The sequence below is a fragment of the Talpa europaea genome (assembly GCF_964194135.1).
Source record: "Talpa europaea genome assembly, chromosome: 16".
Classification (NCBI taxonomy): domain Eukaryota; kingdom Metazoa; phylum Chordata; class Mammalia; order Eulipotyphla; family Talpidae; genus Talpa; species Talpa europaea.
In genome coordinates, this window is record NC_140084.1 from 11,089,245 (window position 1) to 11,109,978 (window position 20,734).

At 46.6% G+C, this 20,734-nt stretch overlaps 1 protein-coding gene across 1 annotated transcript in view; it reads left to right on the forward strand.

The window, feature by feature from the left end:
• HYDIN (HYDIN axonemal central pair apparatus protein) overlaps window positions 1–20,734 on the forward strand; it is a gene marked incomplete at its 5' end in the record, with an annotated part of 266,133 nt that overhangs the window by 187,179 nt on the left and 58,220 nt on the right. Inside the window, 13 exons of the mRNA XM_084256586.1 lie at window positions 1,406–2,029; window positions 3,951–4,172; window positions 6,190–6,389; window positions 6,599–6,781; window positions 7,598–7,717; window positions 8,964–9,123; window positions 9,229–9,401; window positions 10,019–10,217; window positions 12,935–13,034; window positions 14,430–14,529; window positions 16,250–16,418; window positions 16,905–17,143; window positions 18,611–18,728. Coding sequence (XP_084112712.1) covers window positions 1,406–2,029; window positions 3,951–4,172; window positions 6,190–6,389; window positions 6,599–6,781; window positions 7,598–7,717; window positions 8,964–9,123; window positions 9,229–9,401; window positions 10,019–10,217; window positions 12,935–13,034; window positions 14,430–14,529; window positions 16,250–16,418; window positions 16,905–17,143; window positions 18,611–18,728 — 2,607 coding nt within the window. The remainder of the gene's footprint in view (window positions 1–1,405; window positions 2,030–3,950; window positions 4,173–6,189; window positions 6,390–6,598; window positions 6,782–7,597; window positions 7,718–8,963; window positions 9,124–9,228; window positions 9,402–10,018; window positions 10,218–12,934; window positions 13,035–14,429; window positions 14,530–16,249; window positions 16,419–16,904; window positions 17,144–18,610; window positions 18,729–20,734) is intronic.

A 20,734-nucleotide genomic window follows, 5' to 3' on the forward strand; every position in this document is an offset into this window, starting at 1 on the left:
ACAGACATACAGACCAATGGAATCGAATAGAAAATCCAGAAATAAACCCACAGATTTATGGTCAACTAATCTTTGACAAAGGAGCAAAGACTATGCATTGGAGCAAAGAAAGTTTGTTCAATAAATGGTGCTGGGAAAACTGGGTCGCTACATGCAAAAGAATGAAGCTTGACCACTACCTCACACTATGCACAAAAATCAACTCAAAATGGATTAAAGAACTAGACATAAGACCTGAAACCATAAAATATATAGAAGGAAATATAGGCGAAACACTACGTGATTTGCACATCAAAGACATCTTTACAGACACATCACCCAAAGCAGTGATAGTGAAGGCAAAGTTAAACAGCTGGGACTACATCAAATTAAAGAGCTTCTGCACAGCAAAAGAGACAATAACAAAAACAAAGAGAAACCCCACCAACTGGGAGAACATTTTTGCACCCAACACTAATGATAAAGGACTGATCACAAAAATCTGCAAAGAGCTGATGAGACTCAACAACAACAAAGAAAATAATCCAGTCAAAAAATGGGCAGAGGAGCTAAAAAGAAACTTCTCTGAAGAGGAAATGCAAATGGCCAACAGGCATATGAAAAAATGTTCAACATCACTTGTCATCAGGGAAATGCAAATCAAAACTACCATGAGATACCATCTTACACCAGTGAGAATGGCACATATTAAAAAAACTAGCAACAACAAATGTTGGCGAGGGTGTGGAGAAAAAGGAACTCTCCTGCACTGTTGGTGGGAGTGCAAACTGGTCCAACCACTGTGGAGAGCTGTGTGGAGATTTCTGGACCTACTAAACATAGAGCTTCCATATGATCCAGCAATTCCACTCCTAGGTATTTACCCAAAGGACACAGAAACATCAATTCCAAAGAACACCTGCACCCCTATGTTTATAGCAGCACTGTTTACAATAGCTAAGCTTTGGAAACAACCCAAATGCCCAAAAATAGATGACTGGATCAAGAAGATGTGGTACATATATACCATGGAATATTACTCAGCATTCAAAAAAGATAAACACATGCAGTTTGCAGCAACATGGATGGCGCTGGAAGGGATCATGCTCAGCGAAATAAGCCAAAAAGAAAAAGAAAAATACCGGATGGTCTCACTCATAGCAGGAATCTAGAAAACTTAAATAAGGGACCAGGAAAATGAATAACTGTAAGAAAGTGAAAATCAAAATCAACAAAAAACTATGAACCAGAGACACTTTTAGGGGGGCGAGGGCGGGGGGGGGGATTGGGGTCAGAATGGGGGGCTTGTATGGGGAATATAAAAATAAAATTTATTATTTAAAAAAAATGTCCTCTCTTCCTTATGTGATTTGCTCTCCCCTAAAGGGCTGTTTTAAGCATATTTTATGTGTTTTTTGCCTCCTAGATTCTTACTTTTTCCAAACTGGATGCGAAGACAGACACAGTAGACAGGAAAATATCTGTTAGGGATCAAGCAATGACTGACAAGGAAGATCTAACCAAGAAAAGGAAGACCCTACCGACAGAGAGCAACACGCTTGGGTTTCCTGTTGGCCAGGAACGAGAGGAAAGTGAAGGGGACCTCATGAAGGACAGTGAGAAGCATCTGGCCCAGAGGTTTAAGGCCTATGAGATGGCTTTGAAGGATGTCCAGAGCATCCTTATGTACTGGGACCGGAAGCAAGGGATGCTGCTGCCCCACGCCGGGGCCGAGGACATGGCCCATGAGCAGGAGGACCAGCGCCAGGTCCCCTCAGGTGGACGTAGAGGCCGCAAGGACCGGGAGAGGGAGCGTGCCGAGAAGGAACGTGCCGAGAAGGAGCGCCTGGAGCGGGAGAAGGCAGAGAAGGAGCGCCTGGAGAAGCTCCGCCAGGAGGACCGGAGCGATGGTGGAGAGGCCAACGGGGAGGAAGACCATGAAGGGAAGAGGGATGTGGGCGTGCCCTTCATCAATGTCCAGACGCCGGACTTCGAGGGCTCGAGCTGGAAGCAGCTGTTGGAGAATGACAGGCTTCCCCAAAAGGACCAGGTACAGACTCTGCTCCAGGATGCAGATGTAGCCACTCAGGTAGCAGGTGCTGTACTGACAGTCACAAAAATGTTGTTTTTCTCCTCACATGAACACCACATCCCCTTAATGCCAGTCATCTCTGGTGCCCCCATTGTAGATTACACAGTGATGGCTGCAGTGCCCTTCCCTACTTGATGCAAGTCCCTGGAAAGTTCCACGGATCTAAATAATTCTACCTAACCCGATTTAAAAAGCCACCTGGCGGTTGATTTTTAATATTGACTATTTTTGGTGCTACTCACTGTCAAGGCTGGTCTCCTTTGGGGTGAAGCTAGAGGTTCAACTACTCTAAAATCTTTTCCCAACAAGTTCCCCACAGTGACAGAAAGGAGACTGCCTGATAGTTTTTTTGTCTCTAGAGACCAAAGTGTTGTCTAAAATCACCTGTGCCACCCATCCTCCGCCCCCCGCCCCGTTCTCTCCCTATGGGCTGCATGTTACAGCCTTTTGCCCAGAGTCAGAAGTTTTCTGTAAAACACCAGAGAGTGCATCTTTTTGACTGCATGCGATACTGTCTTTGTGGCAACCACTCAGCAACTGGAAGACGAAAAGACATGTCACCTCATTTACAAACACAGATGGTGAGCCAGATTTGACCAGGGGCCACAGCTTGTTGATCCCTGATGTAGTTTACCAGAAATCAGATGCAACGTAAAGAGTAGAGAGCAGAGCCTGAGAGAGGTATCTGGGTGGTCAGGGTTGATTCCGCAGAGGATAGATTTCGATGGGCTGTAGCCTCACTCTGAGTCTTGCAAAGTACTTAGGGGGACAGGGGGCAGACCACACAGCACCACTGCTTCCAATCCTGCCTCAGGTTCACCTCTGAGGAAAGCAGTCTTTTATTTTTTTTTCCCAGAAATTCAGTTTTTTAAAAAGAACATCTCCTCATCTTATTTATGCCCTAATCCAGTAGCCAAAAATCTCTTTTGCTTTATTTTATACTCTCCTCATTCCAAGCCATGGGTTAGACAGTGGCTTAAAGAACCACCGGCATCTATTAATTTGCACCAATTGGTACAGAGTATTCATCTCTTTCCTCACAGCCATTCTGAATCCTGGCCACACATTAGTCAGCACATGTCTTTGGCTGCCTGACCCACAGGATTATACACACAGGACTACATGTGGAGAGTTAGCTGCTGGGCCCAGTGGCCCATGGGGTCCACAGAGGGGCAACTCAGGTGGCCCGGGCCACTCACTGTTGCCATGACAGCAGTTAACCTCAGGATAGCTTCCTTTTTCTGAGTGTTTTGCATGCGGAGAAGGAAGTTGCTGCTAAGTTTTCAAGCCCTCTGCTTCGGAGAGTGCACATCATCTATCAGAGTAGAAGGGACAAGGCCGTAAGAATACATCTTCTCTCTCTTGATTTTCTGTGTGACTTCTCTGCTCATTCTCATCTTTTTCCCGCTCCCAGAACCTTTGCTTGTTTTTTTTTTTTTTTCCTTTGCTGTATTTGACTGGCTTCCAAGCTATCTTTCATTTACCTTTGGAAGGAAAGAACACTTAAAGATAAAAGAAAAATTCGCTTGGGGTCTGAAACAGATGGAACGACTCTTATCATACTGACATCAGAATCTCAAGAGCTGGACTCTGTAAATTAAGCAGAGATTTCTTGAGTGCTACTGTGAGCTAGGTCTGTCCTAATGGAGTTTACAGTCCAGCTGCAGAGACAGATACTTAAACAGGCACAATAAAGTGACAGGTCTGTGATAAGGGGGTGCAGGGAGTGTAGAACACACAGCCAGAAACTCATCATGCCCGTACTGCAGTGGCATCTCCCAGGAATGTTGGGAGAAAAGGTGGAATGCTGACCCTCCTGGGCTCAGTTCAGGTTGGCTGGCCCTCTGCGCAGGAAATTAACAATGGACTTTTCCTTTAGATCCTAGACATCCTTGGTCTGGGTTCGTCTGGACCCCCCATCCCGCCTCCCACTTTATTCTCAATCGTCTCCTACCCCACGAAGCGGCTGCCTTTGGCCATGACGGAAGTCCTAAAGCATTTTGTGTTTATAATTCCACCATCCGACGAGCTGTCCCTGCTGGAGGAGAAGAGAGATGTGGATACAGAAATGGAGATTTCAAACCTCGTGGGCTCTGTAAAGGTAAAGAGCAATCAACCTGTCCCCCTGATCTTTGGGACGTCAGGGGAAGTTTTCCACATGGCCAGATGTTGAGCATCATGCTGGCTGTGGTATTTTCCCTCATTCTCAGGGAGTCCTACTTGAGGACCTGCGTGAGCCTGGATGTCACCTTCCCTGGAGCCCACTTTACCTAACTTCCCAAGAGGGGACTGAAAAGGACCAATTTTTCCCTTCCAGTCCCTGGTGGGGGGGGGGGGGGTTGGGGAACTGGTGGAATTACACTGACACTCATCTGCAAGAAAAAATCAGCAAAACTTGCTCTTTATAAAAGATAGGAGAATGTATTGTGAAGCTAAGGTAATTCACAAGTACATAAGAAAACAAGAAAGGGTACACAAATATCTCTAGAGGAAAGACCGGTTTTTTTTTAAGATTTTATTTTTTTTATTTATGTGTACAAGAACTGGGGTGTAGAGGTGCGGGAGGGAACACAACAGGTGGATCTACTGAAATACACTGCTGAGGGGAGCAGCGGGCGAGAGACAGAAGTCTGATGCATCATGTGGGTCGGCTCCTGGCCAGGGATCGAACTCATGCCACCGTGACTGGTGATAGCTTGATAGCACTGAGACTTTAACCCCTATGCCACCAGGGAGGCCCCAGGAAAGACCAATTTTAAAGAAACTTTGATAAGGAAGATTGGATACTTTGGGTAAAAGCACCTTTTATCTCTTCTACTGATTCAGTACAGTTAAATTAACTCCCAGCTGGATTAAAGATAGAAGTAATCAAAATGAAAAATCATATAAGATACACACACACAAAATAATAGAATAAATCACGAAGAAAAATAAACCTGCAGTAATATGCAGAAGGTATGTCTACTGAAAATTACAGCAGAGCTTTTTATTCCCAGAGAAATATAGTGACCCAAAATTTGACTCCACACAATAGCCTACCAATCATGCATATCAGCAAAGAATAAATAAAACTGGCAACAAATAAATCACCTGGGGCCTTGTAGGTGACAGTGACTTCCCCAAATTTCAGTTTACAAGCAGAAAATCAACATCTGCGGTGAGTGGCACTTGTGGGTGAGCAGAGTCCAAGTTAAAAAAAGATAAAGGGGGAAAACGGCCTCCATCAGAGCTGACTACTCCACCAACCTCTTGTTCTCAACATTGGCCATTCAAAGGAAAGAGCTAAGCATTCTTATCGCTTTAGGAGGAACTCTAGTTTGTCCCTCATTCACAAAGGAAAGGTTCTCATTCTAAAAGAACGGCAACTAGCAGGAACGTGGAATTAGCTAAGCCCTAACCCATGCTCCCCAGTGAAGTGATGGTTTAAGGTTTAGGACACGCACAAAGGGCAGTCGGTGGAAGGCGGTGAAACTCTGAGCCCGAGAATAGAACGTGGTCCTGGAGGTGGCCAGCCAGCTGCAGGGGGCGTGTCTGCTTGCTCACGGCCAGATGTGGTGGGCTGCGCCGCACCACGCTCACTCACACTCTACATCTGTCACCGTGATCAGCCTGATGTTATCTGCCCCACACTGCGGCAAAGCATGATGTGCACAGCATCCCCTCTGAGGCTGGTGAAACCTACGACCTTGTTTTCTTTTACAGGGATTAAATGAATAAGTTACTTGACCCCAAAAGAATAGTCAGAAATGTACAAACTGAGGGATGTTCTGTAAGAACACCAATCTGGTGTCTCCCCAAAAGTCAATGTGAACGGGAGGGTGTGAGGGGCCTTGATGGAGAGAGAGAGACAATGAAAACGTAACACAGGCACACACTCCCTGCCAGCCTGCAGTCTCCTCTAAGATTCCTGTCTCATCCTCAGGGAACTGGGTGCCAAAGAAAACATGAGGGTGTTCAACCACGTGCCAGGCTGGGCTCTGCTCTGCTCTCAGCCACTGCCAGCATCCTGAACCTGGGCGCCGTCCCCACCAGGCTGCAGGGGCATCAGGCGTCTGTGTGCCTTCTGTCCGTGTGTGTAAGGGGAGTATTTTAAGAACTCATGCTCATTTTCAATTAAGGTTCAGGAGGAGCAGACTTCCTCGGCAAAAGGAGTCAAACAGAAAGTGAAGGAAAAAACTGATCAGACCCGTGAGCCAAAGGACAAGCGCCGCCTCCCCTACAGGAAGGGCCTTCCTGTGGGATCTCCTGGAAACATCACCCCCCTGTCGGACATAGAGCAGAACATCTCAGGGCAGTACTCCCAGGAGAAGTTCATCAGGTGGGCCACCAAGTAACCCAGTGCAGGGACGGGGGGAGCCCCAGCTGGAAGGTACAGCCGTCACAGCAGCAGCACGGAACAGGACTGTCCTGCCCGCGGGGTCCAGTATGCCTCACCCCGGCTGGATAGGGCTTCTCCCGGGCCGTGGTCTGTCTTCTCTGGGCCAGAAGGAAGCCATCTCACCTCAGCAGCCTGTGTGGTCTTTGCAGACTGAATCATTTCCGGTGGACCGTGCCTGCCAACAGCGAGGTGACTTTGCGGATACACTTCAGTTCTGATGATCTTGGAAATTTCGACCAGACGTTTAACTTTGAGATCCTTGGAACTCACCGCCAGTACCAGCTTTATTGCCGCGGCGTCTGCAGTTACCCGCACATTTGCCAAGACCCAAAGTGAGTGCACTTTACTTTAGTGGTGGGTGGAGACAGTTCCGTTTTCCCCCGTGGCACTTTGAACAGGCTGTCACCGATACCGATACCGGTGTGGAGCTGGGCCAGCACCCCGACCCTCTTGCCATGTTGGGCTTCAGAAGTCTTGGACACTGACTAAGGAATGACGTGGTTCTGTGAGACTGAGGTAAAGGTTAATAGGTGTTGAGGGAGGGAGGTGATTTTCCTCTGGCAACTGAGTTTATACTTTTTTAACTGCCAAGCCATGGAAACATGTTATATTTTCTGTCGGACATTTTATCCCATAATATGAAATGTGTGCATTTATTTCCATGGGAGCGCTTTTTCCTGAGCAACCGCACACCCCCGTGTCCCTGAGGCATGGTATGAATGCACAAGACTGGTGAATAAGCAGGCTACTGGGGTGACGTTTATAGTTTGTCCACCAGAGGAGCCTTTTTGCGGTTCTCTCCAAGGGGGCACATTGGGCAAGAATCTCAGAAGTTAGCTAATACCCACCAGAACTAGTTTCCCATAAGGATTCTCAGGAACGTTCCTAGCTGGGCACAAAGAACAAGAAATCCAACTCAACCCTGTCGTCAGTGCCTCAACTTTTCCCTGAAGTTCCAACTGGACTGTCATCTCTCCGAGAAGGGTGGGGGCCAGGGGAGTGAAGACTCAGTAAAGGTAGCCCAGTGAAGAATCGCTCTGTCTCCAGACACCTGGGCCCCTTGCAGAACAGGGGGCGTGGGCGCCTGGAGACTTGGGCAGGATGACACCGCATTCAGCAGCCTCCCTCTCCCTTCCCTCCTGGCACAGAGTGGTGTTCCCACAGCGGCAGCAGGACCTGAAGAAGAACGAGATCATCTTTAAGAAGTATGTTAAGAGCACAGGAAAGTTTTACTTCGGGCCGCTGCTTTGTGGGAAATCAAGAGATAAGTAAGTATTCCACCGTTGCCAAGCAGAGTTCAGACTCCTGGGTTGGACTCATGAAAAGGCCTCTGTAGATGGAGCCTCCACGTGTCCTGAACCTCAAATCAGGAGAATAGGGTTCTCGGGTTTCTGCTAAGCACCCAGATGAATGAGGGCACCATTTTCTTAGACAGGAAGCCTGAAAGAGGACCAGGCTTTGCTGGGGAAAAGAGTTCACTTGCGATGTGCTAAGTTTGAGGTGCTTGGAGGATATCGCTAGTAGCCACATAAAACAGGGACTGGAGTTTACAGTTTGGGTTCTCCAGGGAGAGGTCCGTGTTCAAGTCAACAAAAGCCTCGGAGGTGGATGAGATGGCCTCGGAAGAGAAAGCACTGCAAGGAGAGAAGGCCTGAGGAGGGAGCCCTGAAGAACTTCACCGCTCACCAGAGAAGGCAGCAAAGGAGATGAGAAAGAGGGTCAGTGCTGTTGCTGCAAACAGGATGTGACAGGGCCGTGAGGACAGCAGCGGCCAGTTGCGTCGAGTGCAGCGGAGAGGACAGAGGATGAGGACACTGCCACCCGCGGGGTTCAGCACATGGTGGTCAGCACAGAGGGCTTAACAATCCCCTACTTTGTGGGAATTTTTGAGGGTGAAGCCCAGGTAAAGTGAGTTGAGAAATCGGTGGGAGTTGAGAGAGTGGAGACAGACTGTGAATGAAGATAGATCTTTGGGAATGCTTGAGTGTGATTTCCATCCCATGGAGGATGTCCCGGACGGGGATGGAGGGACAGAGGGAGTCCAGGATGGGGATAGAGGGACAGAAAGAGTCCAGGACGGGGATAGAGGGACAGAAGGAGTCCAGGATGGGGATAGAGGGATAGAGGGAGTCCAGGACAGGGATGCGGAGACAGAGGGAGTCCAGGATGGGGATGGAGGGACAGATGCATACTTCTCAAAATTGTTAGTAATAATAATGATAATAGTAACAACTGCCATTTATTGGGCATTTGATATCTGTAGCTGTCCTGAGAGCATTAGGTGCATGATTTCACTTAATGCAGAAATCCTAAGAGATGTTACCATCCCAGATGAAGAGCCCAAGATTTGGAGAAGGGGTTCAGGTCACAGCTGCAAGTCCTCACAACTACAGGCTGTGTTCTTCCCCTCCGGTAACCCCAGTATCCTCTGGAAGGGGATACCGCACGACCCTCCCTTTCCACGTGAACGCGCGGTCAGTCCTCAGAACTCCCCTCATTTTTGTTCATTTCCAGGTACAAGTCATCGCTGTTCCCAGGCAACATGGAAACACTAACAATCCTGAACAACTCCCCGCTGCTCGTGGAGGTGTTCTTCTGTTTCCAGAATGATGTCAAAGCAAACACTTACTTCCTGGAGCCCGTCAATATGACTCTGAAGCCCAACGAGAAGCAGGTACGGTCCCATGGAAGCAAGTCCTCCAGGGCCCGGTGTCCTTAGGAGATTCAAGACCTTGGCATCCTTGGGGTAACTGTTTTTTGTTGTTGCCACTTCCATCAGTTACTGAGCGTGTGGGCCTACCCCACTGCTGTGGGCGTCTTCGAAGACAGCATTGTCTGCTGCATCAAGGAGAACCCAGAGCCGACTGTCTTCAAACTAAGTTGCCAGGGGATCCGCCCAGAACTGGAACTGGAGCCCCGGCAGTTACACTTTGACCGGCTCCTGCTACACAGGTTAGGCTTCTGGGATACCAGCTCTGAAATGGAATCTCCTTCCAGGGTACCCAATTCATCCTGGTTTTCTCAGAACATTCCAGGTTGTAGCACTGGAAATCCTGCGCCCTGAGCAAGCCAGAACAATTACTAACCCTGTGGAATTCACAGCTTGTTCACTTAGGTCCGGCAGCTGGACTTTATCAGGATCAAGGCCAGGCCCTCACACCCCTAGATCATCTGCCATATTGTATTCAGATTTGCGCTTTTCTCAAGAGAAGGACTCGCTTTTCCCAGATACTCAAAGTACTCCGTTATCCTCAAAGGTTAAGAATCTTTGTTCTAGAAATTAGAGAACAGAGAGCACGACACCAAAACTGGAATTTACATATTCATTTACCGAGGTTGTATTATTTTAAGAAAAGAACGTTTTTTTCTGGGGCTAGTGGGAGAGAATATTGTGATGATATTGACATGTGTCCTGCACTCCTTGATGATCACCACCAGACCCCATTCAGCTCAGAAAAATGCGAATCAGAGAACTAAGCGATAATTGAAATAACCAGAATGCTTTTTCTGACCTGTGATAATAAACGAAAATCATAGGAAACTAATAAAATGTATTTTGGTCCCTACAGAAAGGAATCCAAGGCGATTCTTCTCCGCAACATCACACCCCTCCCCGTGGCCTGGCGGATCACCAGCCTGGAGCATCTGGGCGATGACTTCACTGTGTCCACGATGCAGGGGATCATCCTCCCCAAGGCCGAGTACTGCCTGCAGGTCCACTTCCAGCCCTCCAAGCCTGTCGTCATCAAGAAGGCGATTCGGGTGGAGGTAAGGTTTCCCACATCTTCAGACTTGGTCATTAAAATGTGTATATTTTAATGCGTGTACACACACATGCACACCCCACCCCCGGGTCTCCCTGTTACATGCTCCCATCTGATCCCATTTTGTTAGAGGATTTGGGGTGAGGGGAGGGTATTGCTCCTTGCCACTCATAAGCCAAAATTCAGGAGACAGGAGTTGGTAGAAGGAAATCCAATTTAATCAGGTGCAGGCAAACCTGAGGACATGGTGGGCTCAAAGGTCTCATGTTGGGCTCATGGTGTCTCAAAGGTCACCTCCCTGAACTGGGGAGAAGCGGGCATTTATTTGCAGGACAGTGGGACAAGGAGAGGCTAAAGGGTCTTTGTCAGCAGGATCAGAACAATAGGCAGGGTTTTCTAGGAACTGCATTCATGCCCTTTTTCTTCCAAATTTAGTCTTGGCCTGATGTCCTCTGAGTCTCCTCCTTTTCTGTATCTTATAAGGACACCTGTCATTAACTTTAGGTCCTCCCAGATAATAATCCAGGATGAATTTATCTTGAGATCTTTAACTTTAATTACATCTGAAAATAAAGCCACATTTACAGGTACCAGGGATGAAGGCATGGACTTACCTTTTTGGGGATCACAATTTAAGCTACTGCCCCCACCCTATCCCCAGAGTCTAGAACAGGCCTGGATGTAGAAGGTACTCAGTAAGATCTGCAGTGAATGAGGGAATGTATGTCACTGACTGATGCTTGAATCAGTTAGCTCTAAGGAGTCATCCAGATTTTTCTGAATACCTCCAGGGCCAGGAGATGCACCACCATTCCTAGCAGCAGACCTTCCTTTGATCAGATTTGACAGTTAATTCTCCCTTGGGTTGAGCTCAGAGTGCTTCCTGTAACTTCCACACATTAACCCTGTTTCTACCTTTTAGAGTCAGTCGATAGATCTAATCTCTCCTCTTACCCTTTCACATAGCTGAAAACAGACAGTCATAAAGTCATTCAGTCCACAAAAGTGTATGAGGCCCAGAGGTGATAGTTGCCATTTCTAACACCAGTCTCTATGCAGACATGACCTCTGCACAGTGAACCCGGGCCATGGGCCTGCTGTGGGGTCCCAGCTGTGCCAGCTTCATCCTTAAGTTGCTAGATCAAGGTGGTGTCCAGTGGTTACCATGGTGAGGAGGTCAGGGGGAGACTAGCAGGAGGGGGAAACCGGAGAGGTCAGCAGATAGCTGTTTACCCACTTGGAAACATTCCTGCAACTTAACAACTGACATGGCACCCCAGTGTGTTCCTGCCAAAGTGGACACAATAGGTGCAAAGAGAATAGAATGTTCAAGGTACTTGCTACCTCTCAGTAGAAAAGCACTGTATGAATCTGGAGCTGATAGTCCCTAGTTCCTTGACCTGTTTTGCCCTTGACTGTCACCCCTTCTCCTTCTGACCTCTTGAGCAGCAAAAGAAAGAGGATGAAACTCATTTGGATCCAATGAAACAGTGGGGAGATTTTAATGAAAGAAAAGATGGAGAGACTGAATTATAGTTTGAGTTTAGTGATGGGCGGCAGATTCCCCCTTGGCACCCAGAGCGGAAGTCATGGCGAGTCGGTGGCTGACTCTTTCACCTTGAAGGTTCAGCACAGAGGCAGGTGGTCCCCAGGCAGAAAATGTACCCCCTGCTTATTGCCTCCTCCCCTTGACAAACACACCCTCTATTGCTACACCCCCCACCTCCCCAACAGTCTCCAGAGTCAACATTGAGTCCAGCTGACGGAGACACTAGTTCGCATGTGCCCCAGGATTAATGGCACATAAGCACTATGGATGACAAGGGAGGCGACAGTAGGCCGCCTGGAGGGTGGCTGAGGGTCTTGTTTTCTTTTTTTTTAAGATTTATTCATTTATGCATACAAGAGCTGGGGTACAGGCCAGAGGTGTGGGGGTGAGAGGATTCACCAGAGACAGAGTGAGAAACAGAACAGGTAGGCTGACCGAAGTACACTGCTGAGGAGAGCAGCCAGTGAGACAGGAGAGGTCTGCTGCGCCACGTGGGCTGCTCCCTAGCCGGCTGGGGGATTGAACTCATGCTACAGAGGCTGCGGACAGCTTCACAGGCTGTGTCTTAACCCCTTGCCACCAGGGAGGACCAGGGTCTTGCTTTTATCTTTCCCTACATGTCCAACTTCCCCCGCAGGGTGGCGCCTGAATAAAACATTTGAAATTTCCAAAAGACACACATTAGACACTCATTGATAGGTAAACCCTAGCGCTCTTCCACAGGTTGGGTCAGATACAAAGAAGAAAGCAGTTCAGATTTTTAAAATTATCAGAGCAAGGATAATTTCAAATTTGAAAATTTCCATCTCAGCTGTCAGGAAAAAATGCTCTTCACATTGATTTGACTTAAAAGTCCCAGAGAACACTTCCCCACGTTGTATACTTGTGGCCCAATCTTCGGGAACATAGCTTCAACCGCACAAGGAGTTTAGACCCAGTAAAAGGACAAGGTGAACAGTGGAACCCCCTTTTCCTCACTTGTCTAGTGAGCGTTACCCCAGGTTTCCCCAAAGGGTATGTTGAGGAACACTGATCCTGCTGAACTCTCAGTGAAGATGAAAGCTGAGTTTCAGAAGCACCCCACACCATCCCCCCTTCTTCACGACTCCCTCCGTTCAGGCCCAGGGCCTCGTGGGTCTTGCTTACCCTGAAGAATTTCTCTTGCCTAACAGGTCTTGGATGCCGACAACCTTGTTGGTGTCGTTCAGATTGAAAACATCATGGTATTTGCAGAGTCCTACGACGTTGCCCTGGACATCACCTTCCCCAAAGGTCTGTGGGTGAAGTCATGTGTTTAATGTCATCTATGTCCTGTGCAGAGGAAGACTAGTAGGGGCTGGAGGAGGGCAGGGTTTCAGCGAATAGGAACGCCAGCTCCACCGTGCTGCGGGCCACATGTGCATGAGTCTTAGCTTCTCCCTCAGGAGAAACAGTGGACACGCTGACGCTGTCCGCAGCGCTCTCTTCTGCAGTCACCTGAGAGTCAGTAGGTCTCCCTGCCTGTATGGGTTTTCCATCATGCCTAACAAATGACCAGGCTCAAAACAATACAAATATACTGCCTTGCAGTTCTGAAATCAGAAATCCAAAATGGATCTCACTGGGCTAAAATCAAGGGCAGTGTTCTGGAAACTCTGGGTGTGGGTGGATTCATTTTCACGCCTCTTCCATCTTCTCGAAGCCACCCACACATGTTCTTTGGCCCCTTTCCTTTGTCTTCAAAGCCCGCCATGCTGAGTCAAGTCCTCTGACATGGCCATCTCCCTGGTTCTCCCACTTCTGTCTGTCTCTTCTGCTTGTGAGGGCCCCTAGGATTACACTGGACCCACCCAGATAATCCAGGATGATCTCCCTGCTTTAAAGTCAGGCGAAAGGCAGTCTTAACTTCCTCTGATACCTTACTTCCCCTTTGCCGTGTAAAGTAGCGAACCCACAGTTCCAGAGATCAGGACAGCCTCTTTGGAGGATGAGGAGGTCACCACAATGCCCGAACACCCAGGTTAGGTCCTCGCTGTTGCATTCAGCTCTCCACTAACCCTCTTTTCCCTGGCAGGGCTGCTTCTCAACCAGAATCATAAAATGTTGGAGCACATGCTTACCTAGATGTCATGAATCCTGTGACAAAGATATTTACTGCAGCATTGTTTATAATAATGGAATTTTGCCAATAACCTAAATGCCTATCAGTAATGGAATATTATTATTGTAGGAAGAGTATTGCAAATGATGAAACCACCTTATCATGGTATATTATGCTCCCCTTAGCCTCACATTTATGAGGCATTTTAAATTATGTGGGGAATTACTTGTGAGATGACACTACGTAAAACAGTCCAGACTGACATGGGCTGTCCCAACCCTGATGGTGTTCACGTGATTCAAAATGTTTTTAAATACTGGCTGTTTAGTGAAGAGGAGACATGGAAGGAAGAACAGTGCTCCCAGGCTAGAAGCCCGAGGAGGCCGCCCTGTGGAACTGGGTGCAGGAGCAGTGTTTGTTGTTTGCTCAGACTCCGCGACAAAAGGGTTTTCTAGCCCCAGAGTTTTCAGAAAAGAAATTCTCCAAACTTGTCACCAAGGGTTTTCCACGTGAGCTTCAATGGGATGTCATCCCGCTTCTGGCTCCCATGCCCACTCACCCCTTCCCACCCCGCCCCGCCTCTGCAGGAGCTGAAGGAGGCCTCGATTTTGGGATTGTCAAGGTCATGGAGGAGGTGAAGCAGCCCCTGCAGCTGAAGAACCGTGGGAAATATGAGATTGTGTTCAGGTAACCCAGCGCCCACCAGGCCCATGGCCGTCTACTTCCTCTCCTGGGGAGAAGCGTATTATCTGGGACAAAAGCAAAATCAGTCAAGGAAATCATCAGAACATCTATTGCTTTTAGCCTCTCTTGACTTCAAATGGATGGAATTCCATTTGCTAAGAAAGCAGGTTTTCACTCTGTTCTCAGGAGTGTCACTTTGCAGGCAGCCTGAGGGGCCTTGCGGGTACAAGAATCTGGAGATGCCAGCAGAGACTCAGAGATTGAGAGATGCTGGGGCTAGGCACGTGGCCTCCACCTTCACCTCCTGTCTGTTTCATAAGTTGGCTTTTCACATTAAGATTTCCTGGTGAGGAAAGGATTTTCCAATTTTCCTTCTTAATTTTGAGAGCCACTGCTTTATAGAATCCAGATAGCAGCCTGGACTAGAGCTCCAACTTGTGTTCATTCCAGGAAATGAAACGCTAAATAGAAGAGGTTCCTCTAAGAAGAAAGGGTAGCTTTGGGCGGAGGAAGGAGGTCACCTCACTCAGGCAGGGTCACACAGCCCTCGCTCGCAGTCTTTTTATGAAAGATCATCCTTCTAGAAGAACTGGGGGGATAAATGGACATCTCCCCGGTGGACTTCTATTCATGATCATTTCATTTCAGCTAAAAGAATGCGGGAATGAAATCGGTCCCACCTCAAAGTCACCATTAGGTAGAACTGGAAATGAAAATAAATGTAAATAAAAGCTAAACACATCTAGAAGAAAGCCAGTATCACTTTGGAATTAGTGCTGAATGGAAACTCCCATTTGTGAGTTTTGTGTCTGATGGTGATGGACTGTTAGCTCTGCTCCTCTGGGTATGGGACACAGTTGGGTTGGGTCAGATGACCAGGGGTTGTTGACAGAATGGCAGGGAGGTGAAGAAGCCAGGGTGCCTGCATGCTGCAGAGGAGGGGCCAGGTCTCCCCAAGTGAGGGGTGACAGTGGGTCCCCACACCGTCTCCAGGTGTCCTTCCTCACCTTGAATTAATTGCTCCTGCCTGCCCCCCGGCACCTGTTGCTGTTCTCTTGGGGCAGCTGCTCTCTGGGGCCCCTCACCTCTCCCCTATCGGGCCACCGCTTCCCTCTCTGAATGCCTCTGCTCCCTGGCTTCTGCCCCCAGCTTCCTGCCTTCTGCAGCACTGCTTACTCTCTGTTGTGACATTCAGTCACTGAGTGGGAAGAGGAGGTGGGGTGGGAAGATGACCGACAGAGGAAAGGTGGAGAGATGACTTCATTTAGTTCGTCCTTTAGCATCAAGTGTCCCTGTTGGGACACCCCTTCAAGGGGACTCCGTGATCATGGGGTCACAGAGGACAAAGAGCTGCTAGGATTAAGCAGGTCAGAAACATGCTGGCGTTTGACAGGAAAGAGTCTCATCTCTCATATCTGGTATCTTGAGTTCCCTGGAAAATGACTTTATTTTTTTTTTAATTTATTTATTTATTTATTTATTTAAATAATAAATTTTATTTTTATATTCCCCCATACAATTGCAAACGCCCCATTCTGACCCCAATCCTTCCCCTCCCGCCCCCTACCCCCCAAAAAGTGTCTCTGGTTCATAGTTTTTTGTTGATTTTGATTTTCACTTTCTTATATTCATTTTCCTGGTCCCTTATTTAAGTTTTCTAGATTCCTGCTATGAGTGAGACCATCCGGTGACTTTAAACAGACTTTTTACTCTTGTCTTTCAGCTTTTCTGTGGACTGTGTAGGGCTTTCAAATACCAACTTAAATTCCATGATCACAGTGCAACCCAAGAAGGGCTCACTGGTATCAGCAGACAAGCCCTCAAATATCCAAGTGTTCTTCCGTGCAAAGAAAGAAGTGAAGATCGAGCACCAGCCAGTTCTGCGCTGTCAGGTAGGAGAACGCAAAGGGAGGGACTGGCTTATCAGCCAAACTATGGGTCTCTTGTGGAAAAGAAGAGTCTGTGGTCTAACCCCTGCCCCAAGGGGAGAAAAAAGGGACTAGCCTGAGGCAATCAGGATAAACCAGGGTTTGGTCCCCAACTAGCAGGCATGGGTAGGTCAGGTGGGAGGTGTGCAGAGTCATTAGAAATTAGGGACACCAGAGAAGAACATGGCCCTGGTCCTTGGGAACCGTCAGAGGCAAGGAAGCTGAGTTCAGTGGTCAAGCGCAGCAGAGGTCTGAGCAAGTGAAAATAGGAAGGAGGCAAAGACGGGTTCATTGTTAGTATTTCTTAGTGTTGATGCAGGAATATTAAGAGAATGAAGTAAAGCACTTGGCTTCATGTCAGTTATAAAAATAGGCACTGAAGTAGACGGTCATGGGGATTCTGGAGTCCTGCCAGTGGCCGACACTTCCCAGTCCTTCCTTCCTTTCTAGATTATTGAGCCCAACATGGCGGAAGCAGGTGAAATTATTGCCAGCATCCCTATTAAGTTTTCTGTGAATGCTGTATACTCCAAATATAACATCAGCCCCTCCTCCATCATCAACTTTGGGGCCTTGATCTGGGGCTATCGTAAAAGTGCCACCTTCACCATAGAAAATCAAGGCGTTACTGACTTCAAATTCGCCCTTTATAGGCTGACAGGGGAGATCCCCCTTCATCAAAAGAAAGGGTAAGATGTGTATTTACTTAACTCATACCATCCCCTGGGTTATATTTTACAAAGAGCTTTTCCATATTTTGTATAAATTCATCCAATCATCAGATCGCCTTTTGTGGGTGAGATCATTAAGGTTTGTAAAGATGATGCAGGAAATGACCGGGACATCTCAGTTTTGAACCTGCATCTTCTGGACCCAGATGTCATACATTTTCTAACTGCTGTAAACTATATGAGACACTTTAGTTGAACAAATGTAAAGTCATCTCCTTGGGGTTGTGTATTTTGCCCTGGTGCTTCTAACAAGCTACAAAATTTACTAGTAAGTCGATCATTTGTCCTCTCATTCTTAGAACATTCAGGAACTGTTACAACAGCAGGCTAAATCAAAGACTACAGAAATCAAGATGGGGGACAGCAAAGGGTACCCAGGAAACGTAGACTGGAGAAACCATGGCGAGGCCTTAGTCTATTGGGATTGTTTTTACCTCCTCCCCATGGAAAGGACCCTTTATGACAACAGCTAACTTGTTTCAACTATATAACTCTGTTCTGGCTCACCATCAGTTCACTCAGTTTACCTTTTTGAGTGCTCTTGGCTTTTATATGATCATAATACTACTTTTTGGAAAATTAGATGTAGTTTTACCAATCCCTAAGGCACCTTACCTAGAATTTTCAATAAATTAATTCATTTCTTTTTTCTTAATTTTTTTAGGATTTTTTTATTAATTTTCTTACATCATTTTTCATTTTTAAACAATATTTTCTTCCCCTCCACCCCCTCAGGTGTAGTCACCATTGTTTCCTTCACCAGTGTACCTGTGCACCATCACCTCAGTCCCCTGTGCTCCTCCATTCATTTATTTTTTCATTATAATTCCCCACAAATGTAATTTTTAAATATTGCATAGCAATGCATAAAAAGCTAAATCTTTTTTGCTTTTCTCCACCACCTTCCCTTGAGTCTGCTTTTCCCTTTTCCTACCCCCTCCCTCGTAACCGCCAAGCTCTCAGGATGTTTGCTCATCCATCCTTGCAGCTCCGGGATAAATCCCACTAGATCATGGCATATAATTCTTAGGATGTACAGGTGAATCGATTTGTTAGTACTCTTGAAGATTTTTGCATCAATATTCATCAAAAATATTGGTCTAGAATTTCTTTCCACGTGCTATCTTGGTTTTGGTTTTGGTATTAGGATAATATTGATATCACAAAATGTATTAGAAAGGATTCCTTCTTGTATTTTTAAAAACAATTTGAGTATGATGGGTTTCAGTTCTTTAAAAGTTTGATAAAACTCGTTTGTAAAGGCATCTGATCCAGGGCTCTTGTTTTTTTGAAAAATTTTATTATTGCTTCAATGTCCATGTGGATGATCTGTGTGTTCACTTCATCTGTTTCTTCCTGAGTTACTCTTGGTGAAAGTTACTGTCACCACCCCAGCCTGAAGGTGTGATCTTGCTTCCTCATCAGAACCTCCCATATTAAACACCCAAGGTCCCGGGAAAGCGATAGCTTCAACAAGAGTAGCACATCCAAAGCAACCAAGTTTTCTGATGCTGTTCCGAAAGATGTTAACATGTCAAATCAGGTGAGCACCTCTCTTCTTGTTCACGGAAACCTGGTAAGGCCACCTCCCTACTAGCTTTTTTTAAAGATTTATTTATTTATGCATACAAGAACTGGGGTACAGGCCAGAGGTTTGGGAGAGGAGAGGATTCACCAGAGACAGAGTGGGGAGCAGAATAGGCAGATTGACTGAAATACACTGCTGAGGGGAGCAGCGGGCAAGTCAGGAGGTGTGCTATACCTTATGGGTAGCTCCCTGCCTGGGGATCGAACCCGTGCTGCAGTGGCTGAGGCTAGCTTCATAGGTTGCGTCTTAACCCCTTGTGCCACCAGGAAGGCCCCCTACTAGTTCTTACAATGAATGCCTTCTTAGGACAAAAGGATTTGACTCTATTCTGGTAGGAATATTCATCATATTGAAATATCGTTTTCATTTTAAGATCAAGGTGTTGGGACATCTAATTCTGATACCTTCCTTTGTTTAGACACTTTTGTTGACTCTCCATTACTTTGAAATGAAATTTCAACTCTCCATATGCATTTTAATTCAAAATCATTTGCTTATAAGAAAGAGAAGGCCAGGGCCTCCCTGGTGGTGCAGGCGGTTGAGCGCTGCGCTGTGAAGCTGTCCACAGCTTCTGCGGTGCCATTTCGATCCCCGCCAGCCGCGGATATGCCCACATGGAGAGGCAGACCTCTCCTGTCTTGCCTGCTGCTCCCCTCAACAGTGTATTTCGTCAGTCTGCCTGCTCTGTTCCCCACTCTGTCTCTGGTGAATCCTCTCACCCTCCTGCACCTCTGGCCTGTACTGGCCTGTACTCCGGTTCTTGTATAAATAAATCTTTTTAAAAAAAAAAAAGAAAGAAAAAAAAGAGAAGCCCATCCAGACGAATTTAAATAAAAGGAGATCTGAAGACTTCTGCCCTAGTAAAATGAAGTTGATCTTTTCTTCCACGTACTTCCCAACTTAACAATTTTCCAGTTTTACAATGGCGTGAAAGCGACGCACATTCACAAGAAAACATACATCACACTTTGAGTCTTGGTCTCGGAACTAGGGATAATGGTTATGATGCTCTAGAGATGCTGGACAGTGGCAAGAGCCACCACTTCCAGTCACATGCCCATGGGAGTAAACAATATTCTACAGTGCCCTTTACCACCTGCTCTTGAGTCTCATCAGGAAAGAGAAGTTGATGACCCTATCGCTATAGCATCCCCATCTTTCAGCAACTTTTACGTCAATGTTTCAGATATTCTTCAGCCCCAACTTGCTTGACATTACTTACATTAACGGTGAGGACCCAGGCAACCTTTCTTCTCATCGCTTTCAGTACAGTATTCAATAAGTTGCATGAGGTAGTCAACACTGCTATAAAATAGACTTTGTGTTGATTTTGACCAACTGTAGGCTAATGTTCTGAGGTAGGCTAGGAGCTATGATGTTTGATAGGTTAGTTAGATTAAATGAATTTTCAGTGTCAAACATTTATTAGAGTTTATTGGGACATAACCCCTAGTAACTCAAGGGACATCTGTACAACCAAAATCCTGGATGTTATATATAAAGCATAGAAGACTGAAAGGTGGAAATTAAAAATCATACCAGCAGATGTACCCAGTGCTTGTATAAATAAATAAATAAATAAATAAATAAATCTTTAAAAAAATATCATACCAGCAGGGTTCCTTGGGACCCAATGTGATTTCCCTGAGTTTTCTTTTTTGCCTCATTTAGCCCAGATAGGGTGCTCAGGAGCCAGAAACATCAACAGGCACAAGTTAAAATCCCCAACACAGGACTGCTTCCATTAACCAAGGGACCAGGAAAAGAGCAGCCTAAAGGACAGAAAACTTTCAGATAATAACTATTCTGTTACAGCCAAGGACAATAGAAACATCTCTGGTCCATCCCACCCCTGCTAGCAAAGGCCAAAGGTGAGCCTAAGTTTCCATGGAATTAGTGAATTGGATATTATGTGCAAAAAAATGAAATTGGACCCTCATTTTACACCCCCACCCAAAAAA